We start from the raw sequence: 21,778 nt of genomic DNA, 5'->3' as shown, positions 1-21,778 counted from the left end.
GAAAAAGAATGTTGAAAATTGGACAATATGGTAGTCCTCAGCCCTGGATATCTATTCTCAGTGCATGGCTTTTATAAGTCCCCATGACATCCCTTAGGTCACCAAGACATAGCAATCTTAATGTGATATCTGACCACACTGAGATCTTAGCCCCAAAGACCACTGATCAGCTACAAAGGGGAAGCCATACCGGCCCATTCCATCCTCAGGCTGCGCTTCCTGCTTAGTAGCACTCGGGCTGTAAGGCTTGTTTACACCATATCCATTGACTGACTGGGTTTTTCTGCATACCACCGCACATGTATGGTGTGAAGAAATCTTTAAGCCGGCCATAGATGAGTCGAAAACCGAACATTCTGTCGATTGAAAAATGAGAATAGCCCATACAAGTGTGCCATCATTTGTTTGATTTTTCTAAAATAAATTGCGGCATGTTGGGTCTGGCACTTTCAATTGCTGCATGAAAATCGCATCTCGCAGCAGGCACACTAATAATGCGAAAACCAAACGATTCTACGTTCAACAAGAATTTTCGCTTGGTTTTCGATCCTATCTATGGCCGGCTTTACTGTCCTCCCTCTCAATGCAATTCCATTTGCAGACCCTTGCTGTTTCCTTATGTTCCCTATTGTTATTATGTCAGTGTCACTGAGGAGCTGCCACTAAAGTATATGGACCATTACAGACTTTTATGGACTTTTGGGTTATTTTAGCTTCATTTTGTATCATATATGCACCAGTGGTTGCTTCTGATTATACTATACTCCTTATTTACTTCTATCAATTCCATCATTCTGCTTATCCTAATTGAAAATCCACTGTCCTGTGTCTGGTGTCATCTCAGTAGTTGTGGATGCTACCCCAACTTTCTTGATGTGTTAGAAATATTTGTATATGAAATAAATCTATACAGTGCTGTAAAAGAAAATATTTGCCCCCTTCCTATTTTTTTTTTGCATGTTTGTCACACTTTAATGATTTTGACCATCAAACAGATTTAGTGTGTGCGTGTCTCAATCCAGAGCGCTACGGTCTAGTTCACATTAGATGCAGTCCTGAGCCTTTTTTGCTGCATCAAAAAAATGCATGCACGGTGTTTTCCATGTACTCCAATGGCCCTAGTTCACACCAGTGCAGTCAGTTCCAGTCGGTTTCCAGTGCAGAAAAAAAAGTAGAACATGCTGCATTTTTTTATACAGAACTGTACTGAAACAGCAAACTTCATGAAAACTGCGTGTGGTGTGAACTGTCAGCAAAAATGTATCTTTAATGCATCCGGAGTGCATTATTGTGCTGTAAACTGGCCCTAAGTGTTCTTTTTCTCTGCTACCTCGTTCCTGTGCTATCTGTTTGAGTCACACCTGTCAGATTTTCATGACCCCAAGAGAAAAAAGGTGACACATGATGGAGCTCCAGCACACAGCCTTTGATGAACAACCTAATTTCTGTTCCTGTGTGATGTGTAAGGGGGAGGGGGGGTGTCCCTTCCCTCCAATCAGCTCTCAATGAGCTCTGAAGACTGTAACTTCAGCTCTCTGCTCTCTGCTTTCTGAAAGCTCAGACATGCTGTAAAAATTCATACACACACAAACAGTGCTGTCAAATAAGTATTTGCCCCCTTCCTGTTTTTTTTTTTTTTGCATATTTGTCTCACTTAGATGATTCAGACTGTCAAACACATTTTAATATTACATGAAGAAAACCAGACTAAGTACAAAGTGCAGTTTTTAAGTGATGTGACGCTTTCATTTTATTAAGGGAAAAACAATCTGTCCAAACCTGCCTGGCCCTATGTGAAAAAGTAAATGCCCCCTAAACCTAATAAATGGTTGTGCCTCCCTTGGTGGCAACAACTGCAGTTAAGCATTTGCAATGATTGGCAATGAGCCTTTCACACCACTGTGGAGGGATTTTGGCCCACTCTTCTTTGCAGAATTGTTTTCATTCAGCCACCTTGGAGGGTTTTCCAGCATGAAAGGCCTTTTTAAGGTCATGCCACAGCATCTCAATGGGATTTAAGTCTGGACTTTGACTTGGTCACTCCAAAACCTTAATATTCCAGCTTTCTTTTAGTGGCATTTGATCACCACTGAGGTTTTTACATTTTTAAGTTATAAACCGAAAAAAGATAGAGCATTTTGAAAAAAAACCCAATATATTTTACTTTGTTACAGAAAAATATCCAATAAAGAAATTAAAACCACATTTCTTCATGAATTTATGCCAAAATGTATTCTGCTACGTCTTTGGTAAAAAAAAAAAAAATCCCAGTAAGTGTATATTGATTGGTTTGTGTGAACGTTATGGCGCCTACAAACTATGGTATAAATAAACTGGAAATTTTTATTTATACTAGTAATTGCAGTGATCAGCAAAAGAGAAAAAGGAGAGAAGCGCCTCTAAGTGCAATAAGTCTTTTAATTCAAGTCTAAATGTAGAAACACTCACATGTGTGAAGTAATGATAAGCATAAAAACCGTGGATAACAATAGTTAACGGTGGGGTGGTAACCCGGGTGAAGAGCCGTCATCTCTCTGCGATGTGGGGAGGTCAGCTCTCGGCTGGAACAGCGTGGTGGCTGGAGGGGAACAGCGGTGAGGCCGGCCGGCGTGCACGTCCTCCCTCAGAGCCAGATGGAACGCACGCTGGAATGTAGCGGCTGTGTGGCCGTGATGACGTCAGATCCCAGGGTGCACTGCAATGCGTTTCGGAGCATGCACTGGCCGTGGAAGGCGGAAGTGCACTCCTTTTTCAAGCAGGGGGAGGTGGATGAACACGGGTGAATATATAGGGAACGTGAGTCTAATTGATCAATTGACCAATTAACCAGTGATTTACCATTGCTGTCAGGTGAATAGTGTAAAGTCATGGATGTTAAATGGGGGGTAAAGGAAACCAAATGGAAAAAAGAGAGGATGTAATAAATAAGAAAACAGAAGACGAAAGAAAAATGATGAAATGGAAAAAAATAAATAAATAAATAAAAAAATTATGAAAAAAATAATTAAAAAAAAGAGAAAAAAAAAAATTAATGAAATGAAAAATGACGTTAATAAAAGATTTTTGAACAGCTGAAAATCGAAGAAACTATGTGAAAAAAGTTGATGGGGGTAATAAGAATAAAAAAAAAAAATTATATTCTGGGAGATTAGTGGGGTAAAATGTTTACCTTGCAGCACTGGCACATCAATTATGTATCAGTAGTGAGCAGATATTTAGTGGTAATACAGCATGTTTGCAAGGTGGGATATGGTTATGGCTCTACAGGAGCTTCATAATAATTCTAACATATATACATGTTGCTAGCGGGTATATTGACAATGGGTGTTAACATGGTAAGATGATAAACATATTGGTAATAATACATGCAAATGACATTATAAAGAGTAAATTACATTGTAAAAAATAGTAAAAAACAGAATAAAATATAAATAATGAACAAAAGGTTATAAATAATAAACTAAAAATGAATTAAAAAAAAAAAATTCGATAAAAAAATTTGATTAAAAAAATAAAAATAAAGGGGGGGGGGGGGGGAAGTATCATTGTGAGTGTTGAGTGACTGTGAATGGGAGATTGTAGTGTTTATAGTATAGTGTTAATGTCTAATTCCTCGTTGAGTCCACCTGGAGACAATGTATCTAATGTAAATATCCAATAAGTTTCTTGTGAACAGAGTTTTTTGAAACGATCAGACTCAGAGAGATTGTTGTGTATGGATTCTAAGACCCATACTTGTAGGCCATCAGTGGATTTTTGGTGATATTCAAGGAAGTGGCGGGGGACGCTATGTTTGTCTTTACCATCTTCAATAAGACGTCTGTGCTCGCCAAACCTTGCGCGGAGGGGTCTGATGGTGCGTCCCACATATAGGAGGCCGCAAGGGCAGGATATACAGTAGATCACATGATCAGTGGAGCAGTTGTAAAATTCTTTGAATGAATAGGTTTTTCCTTTTGTGGTGAAGTTTTTTTGTCCGTGTTTAGCGAATCGGCAAGTTTTGCATAGCGCTTTGTTGCATCTATACATGCCGACAATGGGTATGAGGCAGATTGTGTTGGGTGTGTTGGTGGGTGGGTTGTATTTGCTGGGGGCAATCTTGTTTTTAAGGTTGATGGCTTTGCGGTAGGTGTATTTTGGTTTTTTATCTAAAATGTCTATTAAATGTGGATCCTGTAGTAGTATTGGCCAATGTCTATTGATGATAGACTCCATTTTGTGAAAGTTGTTGTGGAATTTGGTTATAAATCTGACCTGGTTGGGAGGCTCTGTGCTATTGTGTGTTTGGGGTCTACCCTTGCGGTAGAAGGAGTGGGCCTCATCTACTAGCTTGTGTGGGTAACCTTTGTCTAGGAATTTCTTTATTAGGATGTCGCTCTGGAGATTGTAATCGGAATCTGTGGTGCAGTTTTGTCTGAGACGACAGAATTGTCCTTTAGGTATATTTTGGATCCATTTGGGGTGGTGGCAGCTGTTGAAGTGGAGGTATGAGTTTCCAGATACCGGTTTGAAGTGGTTTTTTGTTAATATTTGGAGATTGTCATGGTATAATTCGAGATCTAGGAATACAAGAGTATGTTTGTGGTGAGTGGAGGTGAAGGACAAAAGGATTTGAATTGCAATGGGTTACGAACTGGTCTACGTGTGATATTGGTCCATCCCAGATGACGATAATGTCATCTATGTAACGGCCGTAAAAGATGATGTGGGCTGCAAAGGGGTTATTGTGCCATATGTGTTTGTCCTCCCAGAAACTCATAGTCAAGTTTGCATATGAGGGTGCAAAGTTGGCTCCCATGGCTGTACCTTGAGTTTGTAAGTAGAAATCGTGGTTGAATGTGAAGTAATTGTGTTTGAGGCAAAATGAGGTGGCGTCTACTATAAAGGAAGATTGTTTGGGGTTGAGTGATGGATCCAAGGATAGATAGTGCTGGATGGCGGTGATGCCTACATCATGGGGTATCGAGGTGTATAGGGAGCAGACATCTAACGAGACCCAACAATAGTCGGGTTCCCAGGAGTATGTTTGGAGTAATTCTAGCAAGTGTCCGCTGTCCCGGATATATGAGTGTTGAGCCTGTGCAAGGGGTTGTAGGAAGTGGTCGATATATTGGGAGAAACCGCTAGTAATGCTCCCTGTGGCCGCTACGATTGGTCTTCCTGGTGGATTATTTGGATTTTTGTGTACTTTGGGCAGAAAGTAAAAATACGGGGTGTTGTAGAAGTCTTTAGATAGAAAAGAGGCTTCCTGCTTGGTGATGACACCATCAAGTAAGGCTGTGTTCGTTAGTAGTAGTGCGTCCTGTTTGAATTCGGGTAGTGGGTCTTTAGTTAATTTGGTATATGCTTTGGTTTTTATGCTTATGATTACTTCACACATGTGAGTGTTTCTACATTTAGACTTGAATTAAAAGACTTATTGCACTTAGAGGCGCTTCTCTGCTTTTTCTCATCTACAGAAGTTGCTACAGCTTATTTGGAAGCCTTGCCCTCAGTGCCACACGGAATCTTACGCTCTTCATACAGTAGCCACTAATACCACCATCACCCCATACTACCATTTCCCAGGACTTTGCAGTGTTTGCGCTGCTACAACCCTTCCTCATTTTTTCTGAATCATTGCAGTGATCAGCGTCTTGAAGTGGGACTGTGATAGTGCTGTAGGCAATCTGATACCAACTGACACTGACATCACCAGTGACACTATTAGAAAGATCAATAATAGTACTTTACACTGTCACTGTGCGAATGACGTTTACTGGGAAGGGGCTAACATTCTGGGGTAATCAAAGGGTTAAGTGTGTGCTTATGAATTTACTGAAAACTAAAAATGTTTTTACTAAAATCTGTTCCTTCTTCTTGCTTTGCAGGGAGAAGAAACAGACAGATCATTCCCTCTGTACAGAAGCCTGTGTTTTTGCTAACACAGGGCTCTGGGCTGTGATTGGACACAGCAGATCAGCAGGTGTCAGCCACGAATCATTGGCTGACACCTGCTGCCAAAATCCTGCTGTTGAGGTGCATTACAGCCCATTAAAGTTTGCAGTTGATGAATGTTTGGGGTAATGTCTGGGCCACCGGTGGATGGACAGAGGGAGGGGGCTGAGAATGGTGTGGGGCTACAGCACTCTCCTTCTCTGTCAAAAGCTCTGGACTGTGGGAGGAGCCAAGGCGTTATCGAATACAGTGCACTGAGGAGCCTGGAAGTGGGCGGAGCTCACAGAGCAACCTGCGGGTAGGTCACAGCGCTGGACTGACCCTGTTGGAGCTCTGTGAGCTCCGACCGCTTCCAGGCTCCTCAGTGCGCTGTATTCACATATTTGTTTCCTGTTTATTAGCGCTGCACCTTTATTTCTATGTTTATGTAGTGGAAGAAGAGGGTTTGCCACTTTGTGCTAGCTGCTTATTTACTTCTTTGCACTCACTACATAGCGGAACGCAATTGTGGGGTGTTGCAGCATTGGGTGGATGTGGCCACAGCGAACAGAGATAACGGCTAGCGCAGCGCTATCTGCTTCAGTAGAACTGCCTTTATTTGTGTTGTTTAGGCGTGTTACATGAGCAATGCAACATTTTGGAACCTGCAAGGGACCTTCATCACGCCAAGTGACAGAGAGACGCCTTTCAGTTGCAGCTTGTGAAACCTTGCGGCTGCAGCTGGACAGGATAATGCACCTAGAGCTACTAACATTTAGGGCAGTATGCACCCAGGGACGAATGATCGCAATGCAGATTGCTGGCTTTCTGGGCATTCGTCTCTGGGTGTATAGTCCCCTAAATGTTCGTAGGATTGGGTGCACCTTCCACCAGCTGTCAGTTTCCCATAGACTTTTCCAGTCTGCCAGCAGTGGGACTGGATGGTGCACCTGTGCCCTCCACCCTCACTTAAACACCAGAGTTGCATGCACTAGGTGGCAGAGAGTCTGTCCAGGCATGAAAGAGTGTATGAGAACAGGCAGTCCATCCCATCAGGTGAAATTGATCCACAAAGAACTGAGCCTGGAGTCAGGGGACTGGGGAGCCAAACTGTGTACAGACTTAGTGCAGGTTGACACCGGCATTGCACAGTAACGCGCTGTGTGTCCCTGTGCAGTTCAGTGCGATGCAATTTAAAAACGCACTGAAACTGGATCACATGGTTGTAAGCTCCAACGAGCCGGGCCCTCTCAGTCCTTCTGTATTCATTTGTATTGGAATTGTACAGTCTGCCCTTATGTTGTAAAGCGCTGCGTAAGCTGTTGGCGCTATATAAATCCTGTATTATAATAATAAAAAACATGGCTCTGCGGTACCATGCATTTTGGTGCAGGCAAACACACTGTATTTGTGATGTGTGTTTGGAGTGTCGTTAGGAATCTATTGCCACCCACAGCAGTGTTCTTGTGTGAACCAGGGCTGGGGCCCTTGTGCAGGGTGACTGGTCTTGTCTACACCCCCCCATAGATTTTTGCAGGCAACCTGTGATGGGTGTGACCACTAAAAATTCTGTTAAACCATCTACACATTGCTATATACCCCCTTCTAGCAAACTTCCCATATAAACAGGGATTTTTTCACTCATGTGAAGAAAAAAAAAAAAAAAAAATTTAAATATCACTGCAAACTATAGATAAAGTGCATAATTACCCTAAAACAAACAGATTCCAGCTTGTAATCAACCACATATGTACAGAGTGTCCTTAGATTGGTATCCTCTTGTCCCTCAGGACCTCACAAACAGACCAGGAATCATTATGTGAATTATAATCATATATAAAATTTATTGTAGCCACTTACATATAAAAACGATAAGATCAGCAAGACATCATCAAACTCCTCATGCCCAGTATACGATCCCCTTTCCGTGTGTAGAGGGTCTCCCGATCACCAGGTAATTCCCCCTTGCTACTCCTATCCAGCACTATCACTTTGTAGCTCTGGGGGACACCTGAAGTGCACCGTTACTCTCCAGACCTCCAACACGGAAACGGTGCACTTCAGGTGTCCCCCAGAGCTACAAAGTGATAGTGCTGGATAGGAGTAGCAAGGGGGAATTACCTGGTGATCGGGAGACCCTCTACACACGGAAAGGGGATCGTATACTGGGCATGAGGAGTTTGATGATGTCTTGCTGATCTTATCGTTTTTATATGTAAGTGGCTACAATAAATTTTATATATGATTATAATTCACATAATGATTCCTGGTCTGTTTGTGAGGTCCTGAGGGACAAGAGGATACCAATCTAAGGACACTCTGTACATATGTGGTTGATTACAAGCTGGAATTTGTTTGTTTTAGGGTAATTATGCACTTTATATATAGTTTGCAGTGATATTTAAAATTTTTTTTTTTTTTTCTTCACATGAGTGCTGTGACACTGGAGTGTTTTTTTTTTGCATGATACACGTGTGGCACTTTAGTTCTGGGATTTAAAAGGTAATATGCTATGTTGAGATTTTGTTTTTTGAGGTATTTGAAGAGCACCTGTGATTGATTTGCATCTTCTTCAGTGGAGTAGGAAGCGTCTTCCTATCAAGAAATTGATCTTTGTTTGGACACATTATTTGGACACTTTGCATATTGGGACTTTATTTTATTTTTGTTCTTTTATATATATTTGATATTTTTTATTTTTGGGTAAACTCTTTGGGTCTTGATTTTTTCACTATAATTGTGGGTTTTTGGGTTTAAGTAAATGAATATATGTTTTATTAGTACTTCAGGGGAAGGATATTGATATGACTTTAAGGGATTTCTGAGGATTTTATATATGTGTGTGTGCTGATTTATACTTATTACATTGCTATATACCTCCTTCTAGCAAACTTTCCATAGAAACAGGGATTTTTCGTTCACATACATTTCAATGCATGTTTAAGCCGGCCAACTACGTCAAAGTAATCCCTCTCTGGCCAGTTCCTACCTTAATCTCTATCTATCTATCTATCTATCTATCTATCTATCTATCTATGCATTCAGTCGTATCCGACCCTTGGCAATTGCATGGACCGTCACTCGTAAGCGACCTTTTCCATGAATTTTCTTAGCAATTATTTTACAGGGTAGGTTGCCATGTCTTAATCCAACCCCTACCATGCCTGAGATCCCACATGGCCAGGGATGAAACTAGGACAATTAAGACAGGAGCCAATGAACCTACCAGCATGTCTTTGGAGTGTGGGAGGAAACCGGAGTACCCGGAGGAAACCCACGCGAACACAGGGAGAAAATGCTAAATCCATGCAGTAGGCGCCATGGTTGGAAATCGAACCCATGACCCAATTACTGCAAGGCAGAAGTGCTAACCACTAAGCCACTGTGCCGCCCATCTATCTATCAATATTATCTATTCCATAAATCTTTCCCACGCAGGGGCATCCACCATCAAACAAATGAAACAATATTCAGCCATCTGGCTTGTACATCGATTTCCGTCTGTCTCCTGCAGACTCTATCCGAAATGGCTTTCCCGCACACAGCTCGCCAATAGCACACAGCTTGTCTGGCTTCCACCTCTACTAGGTGAAGCCCACCTGACTCCAAGGCAGAGCCCTCCTGTGTGCCAGGGTGGAGCCCTCCTGTCTGCTGGGGTGGAGCCCAGAATCATGGCCTGGACTCCACAAAAAAGCCTGCACACACCTGTGCAATCAGCGTGCTGGCTGCTCTCAAAACATGGGCCCAGGATTGGAGATTTCATCCCTCCCAAATCTCTTTGAAATCTCCAGGCTACAGGTCCCAAAACAGGCTTTACAAGCCAAAGAGGAAACTGATAAACCAGTTTCCTCTGAATTACAACTGCCTGGAGCCCCTCAACCTCTATAGTCGAGAATCCTGGGTCACCACTGTGATTTCCACCGTGGCAGGATAGCGCACTATCTATCTATCTATCTATCTATCTATCTATCTATCTATCTATCTATCTATCTATCTTATCTATCTATCCTATCTATCTATCTGTCTGTCTATCTATCTATCATCATATCTAATTTACATTTTTTGTTCACTGTTGTGAACTTTTTAGTTGACCACCCATTGAAGGATGGCCCTCTGGTTGTGGTGGTGGTGAGGATCAGGCTTGTCTCGCCTTCATTCTCTCACTAATGTATTCAAAGGCCTTAAAATACTCCTGATGCAATGAGTCAATTGGCATCTCCAGGTCTTTGGACAGAAAAGTATCCACTTCAATGATTTCCTGCAGTGGTTCCTTGAGAATAGGTTCCAATGTACTTTGTACGAGTGATGGTCCTTCTTCTATCTCTTCCCAGTCAATACCCTTGAAGAAAGGGTGTGATCTGAGATTGCACACCAGGTGCGCACGTTGCTCTTGGTCATGACGTAAAAGTCTGAGTAAGAGATCTTGCAGATAAAAGTTCAAGTGCCGTAGGAAATAGGGTTCCGTGGCGTACATGGAAGTAACCAACTGCTCTTCAGTCTCCTGTCCAGTATAAAAAGGATGCTCGCCTAAGGCCATCTCATATACTATTATCCCAAATGAGAAATAGTCAGCCGGGTAATAGTATGGCCTTTGATAATAGACTTCAGGGGCCATGTAACATAGCGTCCCCACGCAACTTTTGACTCTGTTTTTCTCCGTGACGAACATTGCCGACAGGCCGAAATCGGCAATCTTGACGTGCCCGGCGTTATCCAGAAGAATGTTCTCTGGTTTTAGATCTCTGTGGACAATCTGAAGAGAATGAAGGTGCTGCAGTCCACAGAGAATTTCGGCAGTAACACATCTTAAGGTTACTTCATCAAGTGGAGCTGAATCTCTTATGAATTTTTCAAGATCTCCTCCGCCCAGGAACTCCATAGCAAAGACGAGATGAGTCTCTGTTTGAAAGGAGCAGTAGAGATGTGCGAAAAATGAGTATCTGTTGCACATTTCCATTATGTAGCTCTCTGTAATGACGCAGCTGGGATCCTGTCGAAGTAATGGTCTTTTTTTAACCATTTTCACTGCTAGCTTCTGCTTAATGTCAGGATGAGAGGCCAACACTACTTTTCCAAAGCTCCCCTGTCCTAGTACTCTATGGAAGGTGAAACTTTCCAGGCTGAGTTTGTAGGACTGGTCGGTAGGTGAAGTAGATTTGACCAGTGAAGCCTCCTTACTCTCACTGGTATGTGAAGTATTGGGAGGTTTCTTGTCCTCCATCGATGTAGCTTGCTGAATTTGCGCAGTGTCTTTGTTGGATGGGATCTCATTTTTGCCTGGAGACAGAGAAAAAAAGTATTATTTCTACTTCCACATCATTTATGTGAAACTGCGGCCATTTAAAGGCATATATGTCTTTATTATTTTGCATAAATTTAGCAAACATAGTATGAGAGGTAAACAGAACATGTACAAGTAGATAAATAACAAAAAAAAAAACATCACAGATGAGGTAACTGCGGCCATTTAAATGTCTTTTTTTTCTTTTACATATGGAAGGGAATCTTTGTTGTGACACTAATCTTATGTGACACGTTGTCCTTTATGGCAGTTCTATCCATTCCTAGACAATATGGTTCTCAGCCCTGGGGATCTATTGTCAGTGCATGGCTTTCTAAAACCCGTAACATCCCTAAGGGCTCGTTCACACTTGACTTTCTTTCTAACTCTTGCCAAACGCCCCTATAGCCTTGGACAGGCGTTAGACAGGCGTATGGGAAGCGTTTTTAACGTTCCCCAAACGCCCCATGCGCTTTTTTGAATCTGTTAGACATTTGCCAAGCGTAAAAACCGCACCACAAACGCTTATAATGAAGTTAAATGGTGTTAACGTTCCGCAACTGCCTCGCAACCGCTCCGCAAACGCCACCATAGACTTGAATGGGAGGCTTCAACTCCTCCTGACTCCACATGAAGCGTCAGTTTTGCCGCAACGCTAACGCTTCAGTGTGAACAGCACTATGTGCTGCCATGTGCAGAATTTTCATAAGCGTTTGAGAAGCTTTAAAAACGCTTCCCAAAGGTCCGTCTGACACCTGCTGACAAAGCTCGTGTGAGCTGAGCCTGACAGCTATGAAATGCTGAGTAACCGTACTTACACTTTCAGACCACCAAAAGATAGCAATCCTAATGTGATATCTGACCATATTGAGATCTTACTGCCAAAGAGCAATGATCAGCTACAATGGGGAATCCATACTGGCCCATTCCATACTCAGGCTGCGCTTTCTGCTAAGTAACTCTTGTGCTCTAGGGCTTGTTTACATCACATCCATTGAGCTACGTTTTTTCTACACACCCCCCCTACAATACAGCATGTTGTACTTTTCATAAACGCACATGCAGTGCAATGGGGTAAACGAGGCTTATTGAAATGCATTGTTTTTCTTGTATATGCATTCATACTACGTTCAATGCATGTGGTGTAAATGAGCCCTAAGCTGTTCCTCCCTCTCAATGCAATTCCATCAATCTGCTTATCTTCATTGACTAAATATAAATGTAACACTATGTTGTATTTGGTTGTGAGTCCGTAGTTGTGGATGACACCCCAACTTTCCTAACGATTTAGAAATGTGTGTGTAGAAAAATATGACAAAGCGGAATGAATGGTCTGCTCCTGCAGCCCCCAGTCTGCCTGGTCATACAGATCCTAGGACACAACTGTCTATAGGAATGGTCCTAGTGAATGGGAATGTCATGGGGGGGGGGGGGCAGTGTAAGGTCTCATTGCTATTGAAGGGTCCTGTATACACAGCCTGTCACTGGGGAGGGGCTCACACTGACTTTGTATTTATCCATAGACCATGTATGCCTCCTGCACACCTGACCCCTGACCCCTGCAGCCCAACTGTCACCTGAATTCAACTGAGGGCAGGCTGACAAATGCTGCTGCTAATGACAAGTGCTATTACTGGCAGGACCTCCAGGTACCTGACGGGGTCTTAACTCTCCCCTACTCTCTACCCGGTGACCCCATTATGTGTATGTATAGTGACCCCAATATATATGTAATTGGTGATAAATGTTGTATACCCTTACAGTGCCCTGCATTATATCTCAACAGACTAGTACTTACTTTCTGCGTCTTCTTCTTCTAATTTTGTCTGAGAAAAGGGGCAACATCTAGCCAGACACTGCCAAAATCTTTTCCCAGCTGCCCTAAATCTCCCCCTTTTAGGGGCAGAATCTTGGGGCTGTGATGCTGTTCTGTGGTCCTCTGTTAAGGGTCCCACTGTTTGTAATGTAAAAGGCTCCTCCTTGTTGGTTTTCAGGAGGTCCTTCACATTATTTGCTCTCTTTCTCGTAAATAGCCGCTTCATGATTACAAATGACAAAGCTGCACAGAGAAAGAGAAATCGCTTCCACTCCTGGTAGCGTACACAAAGGGAATGACTGCAAGCTGAGGGGGCGGAGCTAAGTGGTGATGACATCAGAGTTCTGGTAGCTATGGAAACAAGGTGACATGACCCTGGCTTGGAAGGTACATGACCATATATGGAAAAAACATTGTGCTTCCTATGTGGTGTTTGTAGATCACATTTTTTGGGTCATTTTTTTTCAAGTAAACAAAATGTGGGACATCTTTGCTCAGCTTACATCTGTATTATTCATGTTTTATGTATCCAGCGCCCAATGAAATCATGTTATTCCTGTCTATGGATGGGATTCACAAAGTTATACACCAGGACAAGGTTCTATTTTTAGCCCTGTACCTGCCATGTTCTGATCTGCTGGCTCCCAACTGAAATTAATGGTCATGTGATCTTAGCCTGCGGGAGGGGGGAGGGGAAGAAGACATTTTGGCCATTTAGTGTGTAGTCCGTTGAGTGCCAGGCTGTAATATTCCTTCATTATGAGGACATTGGTCAGATTTCAACGCTGAGATAGAATGACAACTGGTCATGTAACGCTGTATACTAATGGATTTCATATACCCTTTTTTTTTAGAAATTGAACTTTCTTTTGGTGATGTTTAATATCCACTGTTTTTGTTTTTTGTTTTTTTTTTACTATATAAAGGAAAAAGAATGTTGAAAATTGGACAATATGGTAGTCCTCAGCCCTGGATATCTATTCTCAGTGCATGGCTTTTATAAGTCCCCATGACATCCCTTAGGTCACCAAGACATAGCAATCTTAATGTGATATCTGACCACACTGAGATCTTAGCCCCAAAGACCACTGATCAGCTACAAAGGGGAAGCCATACCGGCCCATTCCATACTCAGGCTGCGCTTCCTGCTTAGTAGCACTCGGGCTGTAAGGCTTGTTTACACCATATCCATTGACTGACTGGGTTTTTCTGCATACCACCGCACATGTATGGTGTGAAGAAATCTTTAAGCCGGCCATAGATGAGTCGAAAACCGAACATTCTGTCGATTGAAAAATGAGAATAGCCCATACAAGTGTGCCATCATTTGTTTGATTTTTCTAAAATAAATTGCGGCATGTTGGGTCTGGCACTTTCAATTGCTGCATGAAAATCGCATCTCGCAGCAGGCACACTAATAATGCGAAAACCAAACGATTCTACGTTCAACAAGAATTTTCGCTTGGTTTTCGATCCTATCTATGGCCGGCTTTACTGTCCTCCCTCTCAATGCAATTCCATTTGCAGACCCTTGCTGTTTCCTTATGTTCCCTATTGTTATTATGTCAGTGTCACTGAGGAGCTGCCACTAAAGTATATGGACCATTACAGACTTTTATGGACTTTTGGGTTATTTTAGCTTCATTTTGTATCATATATGCACCAGTGGTTGCTTCTGATTATACTATACTCCTTATTTACTTCTATCAATTCCATCATTCTGCTTATCCTAATTGAAAATCCACTGTCCTGTGTCTGGTGTCATCTCAGTAGTTGCGGATGCTGCCCCAACTTTCTTGATGTGTTAGAAATATTTGTATATGAAATAAATCTATACAGTGCTGTAAAAGAAAATATTTGCCCCCTTCCTATTTTTTTTTTGCATGTTTGTCACACTTTAATGATTTTGACCATCAAACAGATTTAGTGTGTGCGTGTCTCAATCCAGAGCGCTACGGTCTAGTTCACATTAGATGCAGTCCTGAGCCTTTTTTGCTGCATCAAAAAAATGCATGCACGGTGTTTTCCATGTACTCCAATGGCCCTAGTTCACACCAGTGCAGTCAGTTCCAGTCGGTTTCCAGTGCAGAAAAAAAAGTAGAACATGCTGCATTTTTTTATACAGAACTGTACTGAAACAGCAAACTTCATGAAAACTGCGTGTGGTGTGAACTGTCAGCAAAAATGTATCTTTAATGCATCCGGAGTGCATTATTGTGCTGTAAACTGGCCCTAAGTGTTCTTTTTCTCTGCTACCTCGTTCCTGTGCTATCTGTTTGAGTCACACCTGTCAGATTTTCATGACCCCAAGAGAAAAAAGGTGACACATGATGGAGCTCCAGCACACAGCCTTTGATGAACAACCTAATTTCTGTTCCTGTGTGATGTGTAAGGGGGAGGGGGGGTGTCCCTTCCCTCCAATCAGCTCTCAATGAGCTCTGAAGACTGTAACTTCAGCTCTCTGCTCTCTGCTTTCTGAAAGCTCAGACATGCTGTAAAAATTCATACACACACAAACAGTGCTGTCAAATAAGTATTTGCCCCCTTCCTGTTTTTTTTTTTTTTGCATATTTGTCTCACTTAGATGATTCAGACTGTCAAACACATTTTAATATTACATGAAGAAAACCAGACTAAGTACAAAGTGCAGTTTTTAAGTGATGTGACGCTTTCATTTTATTAAGGGAAAAACAATCTGTCCAAACCTGCCTGGCCCTATGTGAAAAAGTAAATGCCCCCTAAACCTAATAAATGGTTGTGCCTCCCTTGGTGGCAACAACTGCAGTTAAGCATTTGCAATGATTGGCAATGAGCCTTTCACACCACTGTGGAGGGATTTTGGCCCACTCTTCTTTGCAGAATTGTTTTCATTCAGCCACCTTGGAGGGTTTTCCAGCATGAAAGGCCTTTTTAAGGTCATGCCACAGCATCTCAATGGGATTTAAGTCTGGACTTTGACTTGGTCACTCCAAAACCTTAATATTCCAGCTTTCTTTTAGTGGCATTTGATCACCACTGAGGTTTTTACATTTTTAAGTTATAAACCGAAAAAAGATAGAGCATTTTGAAAAAAAACCCAATATATTTTACTTTGTTACAGAAAAATATCCAATAAAGAAATTAAAACCACATTTCTTCATGAATTTATGCCAAAATGTATTCTGCTACGTCTTTGGTAAAAAAAAAAAAAATCCCAGTAAGTGTATATTGATTGGTTTGTGTGAACGTTATGGCGCCTACAAACTATGGTATAAATAAACTGGAAATTTTTATTTATACTAGTAATTGCAGTGATCAGCAAAAGAGAAAAAGGAGAGAAGCGCCTCTAAGTGCAATAAGTCTTTTAATTCAAGTCTAAATGTAGAAACACTCACATGTGTGAAGTAATGATAAGCATAAAAACCGTGGATAACAATAGTTAACGGTGGGGTGGTAACCCGGGTGAAGAGCCGTCATCTCTCTGCGATGTGGGGAGGTCAGCTCTCGGCTGGAACAGCGTGGTGGCTGGAGGGGAACAGCGGTGAGGCCGGCCGGCGTGCACGTCCTCCCTCAGAGCCAGATGGAACGCACGCTGGAATGTAGCGGCTGTGTGGCCGTGATGACGTCAGATCCCAGGGTGCACTGCAATGCGTTTCGGAGCATGCACTGGCCGTGGAAGGCGGAAGTGCACTCCTTTTTCAAGCAGGGGGAGGTGGATGAACACGGGTGAATATATAGGGAACGTGAGTCTAATTGATCAATTGACCAATTAACCAGTGATTTACCATTGCTGTCAGGTGAATAGTGTAAAGTCATGGATGTTAAATGGGGGGTAAAGGAAACCAAATGGAAAAAAGAGAGGATGTAATAAATAAGAAAACAGAAGACGAAAGAAAAATGATGAAATGGAAAAAAATAAATAAATAAATAAAAAAATTATGAAAAAAATAATTAAAAAAAAGAGAAAAAAAAAAATTAATGAAATGAAAAATGACGTTAATAAAAGATTTTTGAACAGCTGAAAATCGAAGAAACTATGTGAAAAAAGTTGATGGGGGTAATAAGAATAAAAAAAAAAAATTATATTCTGGGAGATTAGTGGGGTAAAATGTTTACCTTGCAGCACTGGCACATCAATTATGTATCAGTAGTGAGCAGATATTTAGTGGTAATACAGCATGTTTGCAAGGTGGGATATGGTTATGGCTCTACAGGAGCTTCATAATAATTCTAACATATATACATGTTGCTAGCGGGTATATTGACAATGGGTGTTAACATGGTAAGATGATAAACATATTGGTAATAATACATGCAAATGACATTATAAAGAGTAAATTACATTGTAAAAAATAGTAAAAAACAGAATAAAATATAAATAATGAACAAAAGGTTATAAATAATAAACTAAAAATGAATTAAAAAAAAAAAATTCGATAAAAAAATTTGATTAAAAAAATAAAAATAAAGGGGGGGGGGGAAGTATCATTGTGAGTGTTGAGTGACTGTGAATGGGAGATTGTAGTGTTTATAGTATAGTGTTAATGTCTAATTCCTCGTTGAGTCCACCTGGAGACAATGTATCTAATGTAAATATCCAATAAGTTTCTTGTGAACAGAGTTTTTTGAAACGATCAGACTCAGAGAGATTGTTGTGTATGGATTCTAAGACCCATACTTGTAGGCCATCAGTGGATTTTTGGTGATATTCAAGGAAGTGGCGGGGGACGCTATGTTTGTCTTTACCATCTTCAATAAGACGTCTGTGCTCGCCAAACCTTGCGCGGAGGGGTCTGATGGTGCGTCCCACATATAGGAGGCCGCAAGGGCAGGATATACAGTAGATCACATGATCAGTGGAGCAGTTGTAAAATTCTTTGAATGAATAGGTTTTTCCTTTTGTGGTGAAGTTTTTTTGTCCGTGTTTAGCGAATCGGCAAGTTTTGCATAGCGCTTTGTTGCATCTATACATGCCGACAATGGGTATGAGGCAGATTGTGTTGGGTGTGTTGGTGGGTGGGTTGTATTTGCTGGGGGCAATCTTGTTTTTAAGGTTGATGGCTTTGCGGTAGGTGTATTTTGGTTTTTTATCTAAAATGTCTATTAAATGTGGATCCTGTAGTAGTATTGGCCAATGTCTATTGATGATAGACTCCATTTTGTGAAAGTTGTTGTGGAATTTGGTTATAAATCTGACCTGGTTGGGAGGCTCTGTGCTATTGTGTGTTTGGGGTCTACCCTTGCGGTAGAAGGAGTGGGCCTCATCTACTAGCTTGTGTGGGTAACCTTTGTCTAGGAATTTCTTTATTAGGATGTCGCTCTGGAGATTGTAATCGGAATCTGTGGTGCAGTTTTGTCTGAGACGACAGAATTGTCCTTTAGGTATATTTTGGATCCATTTGGGGTGGTGGCAGCTGTTGAAGTGGAGGTATGAGTTTCCAGATACCGGTTTGAAGTGGTTTTTTGTTAATATTTGGAGATTGTCATGGTATAATTCGAGATCTAGGAATACAAGAGTATGTTTGTGGTGAGTGGAGGTGAAGGACAAAAGGATTTGAATTGCAATGGGTTACGAACTGGTCTACGTGTGATATTGGTCCATCCCAGATGACGATAATGTCATCTATGTAACGGCCGTAAAAGATGATGTGGGCTGCAAAGGGGTTATTGTGCCATATGTGTTTGTCCTCCCAGAAACTCATAGTCAAGTTTGCATATGAGGGTGCAAAGTTGGCTCCCATGGCTGTACCTTGAGTTTGTAAGTAGAAATCGTGGTTGAATGTGAAGTAATTGTGTTTGAGGCAAAATGAGGTGGCGTCTACTATAAAGGAAGATTGTTTGGGGTTGAGTGATGGATCCAAGGATAGATAGTGCTGGATGGCGGTGATGCCTACATCATGGGGTATCGAGGTGTATAGGGAGCAGACATCTAACGAGACCCAACAATAGTCGGGTTCCCAGGAGTATGTTTGGAGTAATTCTAGCAAGTGTCCGCTGTCCCGGATATATGAGTGTTGAGCCTGTGCAAGGGGTTGTAGGAAGTGGTCAATATATTGGGAGAAACCGCTAGTAATGCTCCCTGTGGCCGCTACGATTGGTCTTCCTGGTGGATTATTTGGATTTTTGTGTACTTTGGGCAGAAAGTAAAAATACGGGGTGTTGTAGAAGTCTTTAGATAGAAAAGAGGCTTCCTGCTTGGTGATGACACCATCAAGTAAGGCTGTGTTCGTTAGTAGTAGTGCGTCCTGTTTGAATTCGGGTAGTGGGTCTTTAGTTAATTTGGTATATGCTTTGGTTTTTATGCTTATGATTACTTCACACATGTGAGTGTTTCTACATTTAGACTTGAATTAAAAGACTTATTGCACTTAGAGGCGCTTCTCTGCTTTTTCTCATCTACAGAAGTTGCTACAGCTTATTTGGAAGCCTTGCCCTCAGTGCCACACGGAATCTTACGCTCTTCATACAGTAGCCACTAATACCACCATCACCCCATACTACCATTTCCCAGGACTTTGCAGTGTTTGCGCTGCTACAACCCTTCCTCATTTTTTCTGAATCATTGCAGTGATCAGCGTCTTGAAGTGGGACTGTGATAGTGCTGTAGGCAATCTGATACCAACTGACACTGACATCACCAGTGACACTATTAGAAAGATCAATAATAGTACTTTACACTGTCACTGTGCGAATGACGTTTACTGGGAAGGGGCTAACATTCTGGGGTAATCAAAGGGTTAAGTGTGTGCTTATGAATTTACTGAAAACTAAAAATGTTTTTACTAAAATCTGTTCCTTCTTCTTGCTTTGCAGGGAGAAGAAACAGACAGATCATTCCCTCTGTACAGAAGCCTGTGTTTTTGCTAACACAGGGCTCTGGGCTGTGATTGGACACAGCAGATCAGCAGGTGTCAGCCACGAATCATTGGCTGACACCTGCTGCCAAAATCCTGCTGTTGAGGTGCATTACAGCCCATTAAAGTTTGCAGTTGATGAATGTTTGGGGTAATGTCTGGGCCACCGGTGGATGGACAGAGGGAGGGGGCTGAGAATGGTGTGGGGCTACAGCACTCTCCTTCTCTGTCAAAAGCTCTGGACTGTGGGAGGAGCCAAGGCGTTATCGAATACAGTGCACTGAGGAGCCTGGAAGTGGGCGGAGCTCACAGAGCAACCTGCGGGTAGGTCACAGCGCTGGACTGACCCTGTTGGAGCTCTGTGAGCTCCGACCGCTTCCAGGCTCCTCAGTGCGCTGTATTCACATATTTGTTTCCTGTTTATTAGCGCTGCACCTTTATTTCTATGTTTATGTAGTGGAAGAAGAGGGTTTGCCACTTTGTGCTAGCTGCTTATTTACTTCTTTGCACTCACTACATAGCGGAACGCAATTGTGGGGTGTTGCAGCATTGGGTGGATGTGGCCACAGCGAACAGAGATAACGGCTAGCGCAGCGCTATCTGCTTCAGTAGAACTGCCTTTATTTGTGTTGTTTAGGCGTGTTACATGAGCAATGCAACATTTTGGAACCTGCAAGGGACCTTCATCACGCCAAGTGACAGAGAGACGCCTTTCAGTTGCAGCTTGTGAAACCTTGCGGCTGCAGCTGGACAGGATAATGCACCTAGAGCTACTAACATTTAGGGCAGTATGCACCCAGGGACGAATGATCGCAATGCAGATTGCTGGCTTTCTGGGCATTCGTCTCTGGGTGTATAGTCCCCTAAATGTTCGTAGGATTGGGTGCACCTTCCACCAGCTGTCAGTTTCCCATAGACTTTTCCAGTCTGCCAGCAGTGGGACTGGATGGTGCACCTGTGCCCTCCACCCTCACTTAAACACCAGAGTTGCATGCACTAGGTGGCAGAGAGTCTGTCCAGGCATGAAAGAGTGTATGAGAACAGGCAGTCCATCCCATCAGGTGAAATTGATCCACAAAGAACTGAGCCTGGAGTCAGGGGACTGGGGAGCCAAACTGTGTACAGACTTAGTGCAGGTTGACACCGGCATTGCACAGTAACGCGCTGTGTGTCCCTGTGCAGTTCAGTGCGATGCAATTTAAAAACGCACTGAAACTGGATCACATGGTTGTAAGCTCCAACGAGCCGGGCCCTCTCAGTCCTTCTGTATTCATTTGTATTGGAATTGTACAGTCTGCCCTTATGTTGTAAAGCGCTGCGTAAGCTGTTGGCGCTATATAAATCCTGTATTATAATAATAAAAAACATGGCTCTGCGGTACCATGCATTTTGGTGCAGGCAAACACACTGTATTTGTGATGTGTGTTTGGAGTGTCGTTAGGAATCTATTGCCACCCACAGCAGTGTTCTTGTGTGAACCAGGGCTGGGGCCCTTGTGCAGGGTGACTGGTCTTGTCTACACCCCCCCATAGATTTTTGCAGGCAACCTGTGATGGGTGTGACCACTAAAAATTCTGTTAAACCATCTACACATTGCTATATACCCCCTTCTAGCAAACTTCCCATATAAACAGGGATTTTTTCACTCATGTGAAGAAAAAAAAAAAAAAAAAATTTAAATATCACTGCAAACTATAGATAAAGTGCATAATTACCCTAAAACAAACAGATTCCAGCTTGTAATCAACCACATATGTACAGAGTGTCCTTAGATTGGTATCCTCTTGTCCCTCAGGACCTCACAAACAGACCAGGAATCATTATGTGAATTATAATCATATATAAAATTTATTGTAGCCACTTACATATAAAAACGATAAGATCAGCAAGACATCATCAAACTCCTCATGCCCAGTATACGATCCCCTTTCC

At 42.2% G+C, this 21,778-nt stretch overlaps 1 protein-coding gene and 1 long non-coding RNA gene across 3 annotated transcripts in view; one reads left to right on the top strand and one right to left on the bottom strand.

The window, feature by feature from the left end:
* Positions 1-21,778, top strand: part of LOC149463088 (uncharacterized) — a 547,928-nt gene that overhangs the window by 427,723 nt on the left and 98,427 nt on the right. The gene's annotated exons all lie outside the window — the stretch shown is intronic.
* LOC149463092 (protein kinase C delta type-like) lies at positions 10,052-10,795 on the bottom strand. The gene has a single exon (XM_089675891.1). It carries the CDS (start codon positions 10,793-10,795, stop codon positions 10,052-10,054), a length of 744 nt encoding a protein of 247 aa, XP_089532017.1.

The sequence above is a fragment of the Staurois parvus genome, unplaced genomic scaffold (assembly GCF_062004578.1).
Source record: "Staurois parvus isolate SC_StPar_1 unplaced genomic scaffold, SC_StPar_1.0 ptg000159l, whole genome shotgun sequence".
In the NCBI taxonomy this organism is placed as follows: Eukaryota; Metazoa; Chordata; class Amphibia; order Anura; family Ranidae; genus Staurois; species Staurois parvus.
This window is presented reverse-complemented; position numbering and strand designations above follow the sequence as displayed.

Bases quoted from the DNA above. Each gene is read 5' to 3' on its own strand.
- LOC149463092 (XM_089675891.1), bottom strand. From the start codon at position 10,795: ATGGAGTTCCTGGGCGGAGGAGATCTTGAAAAATTCATAAGAGATTCA.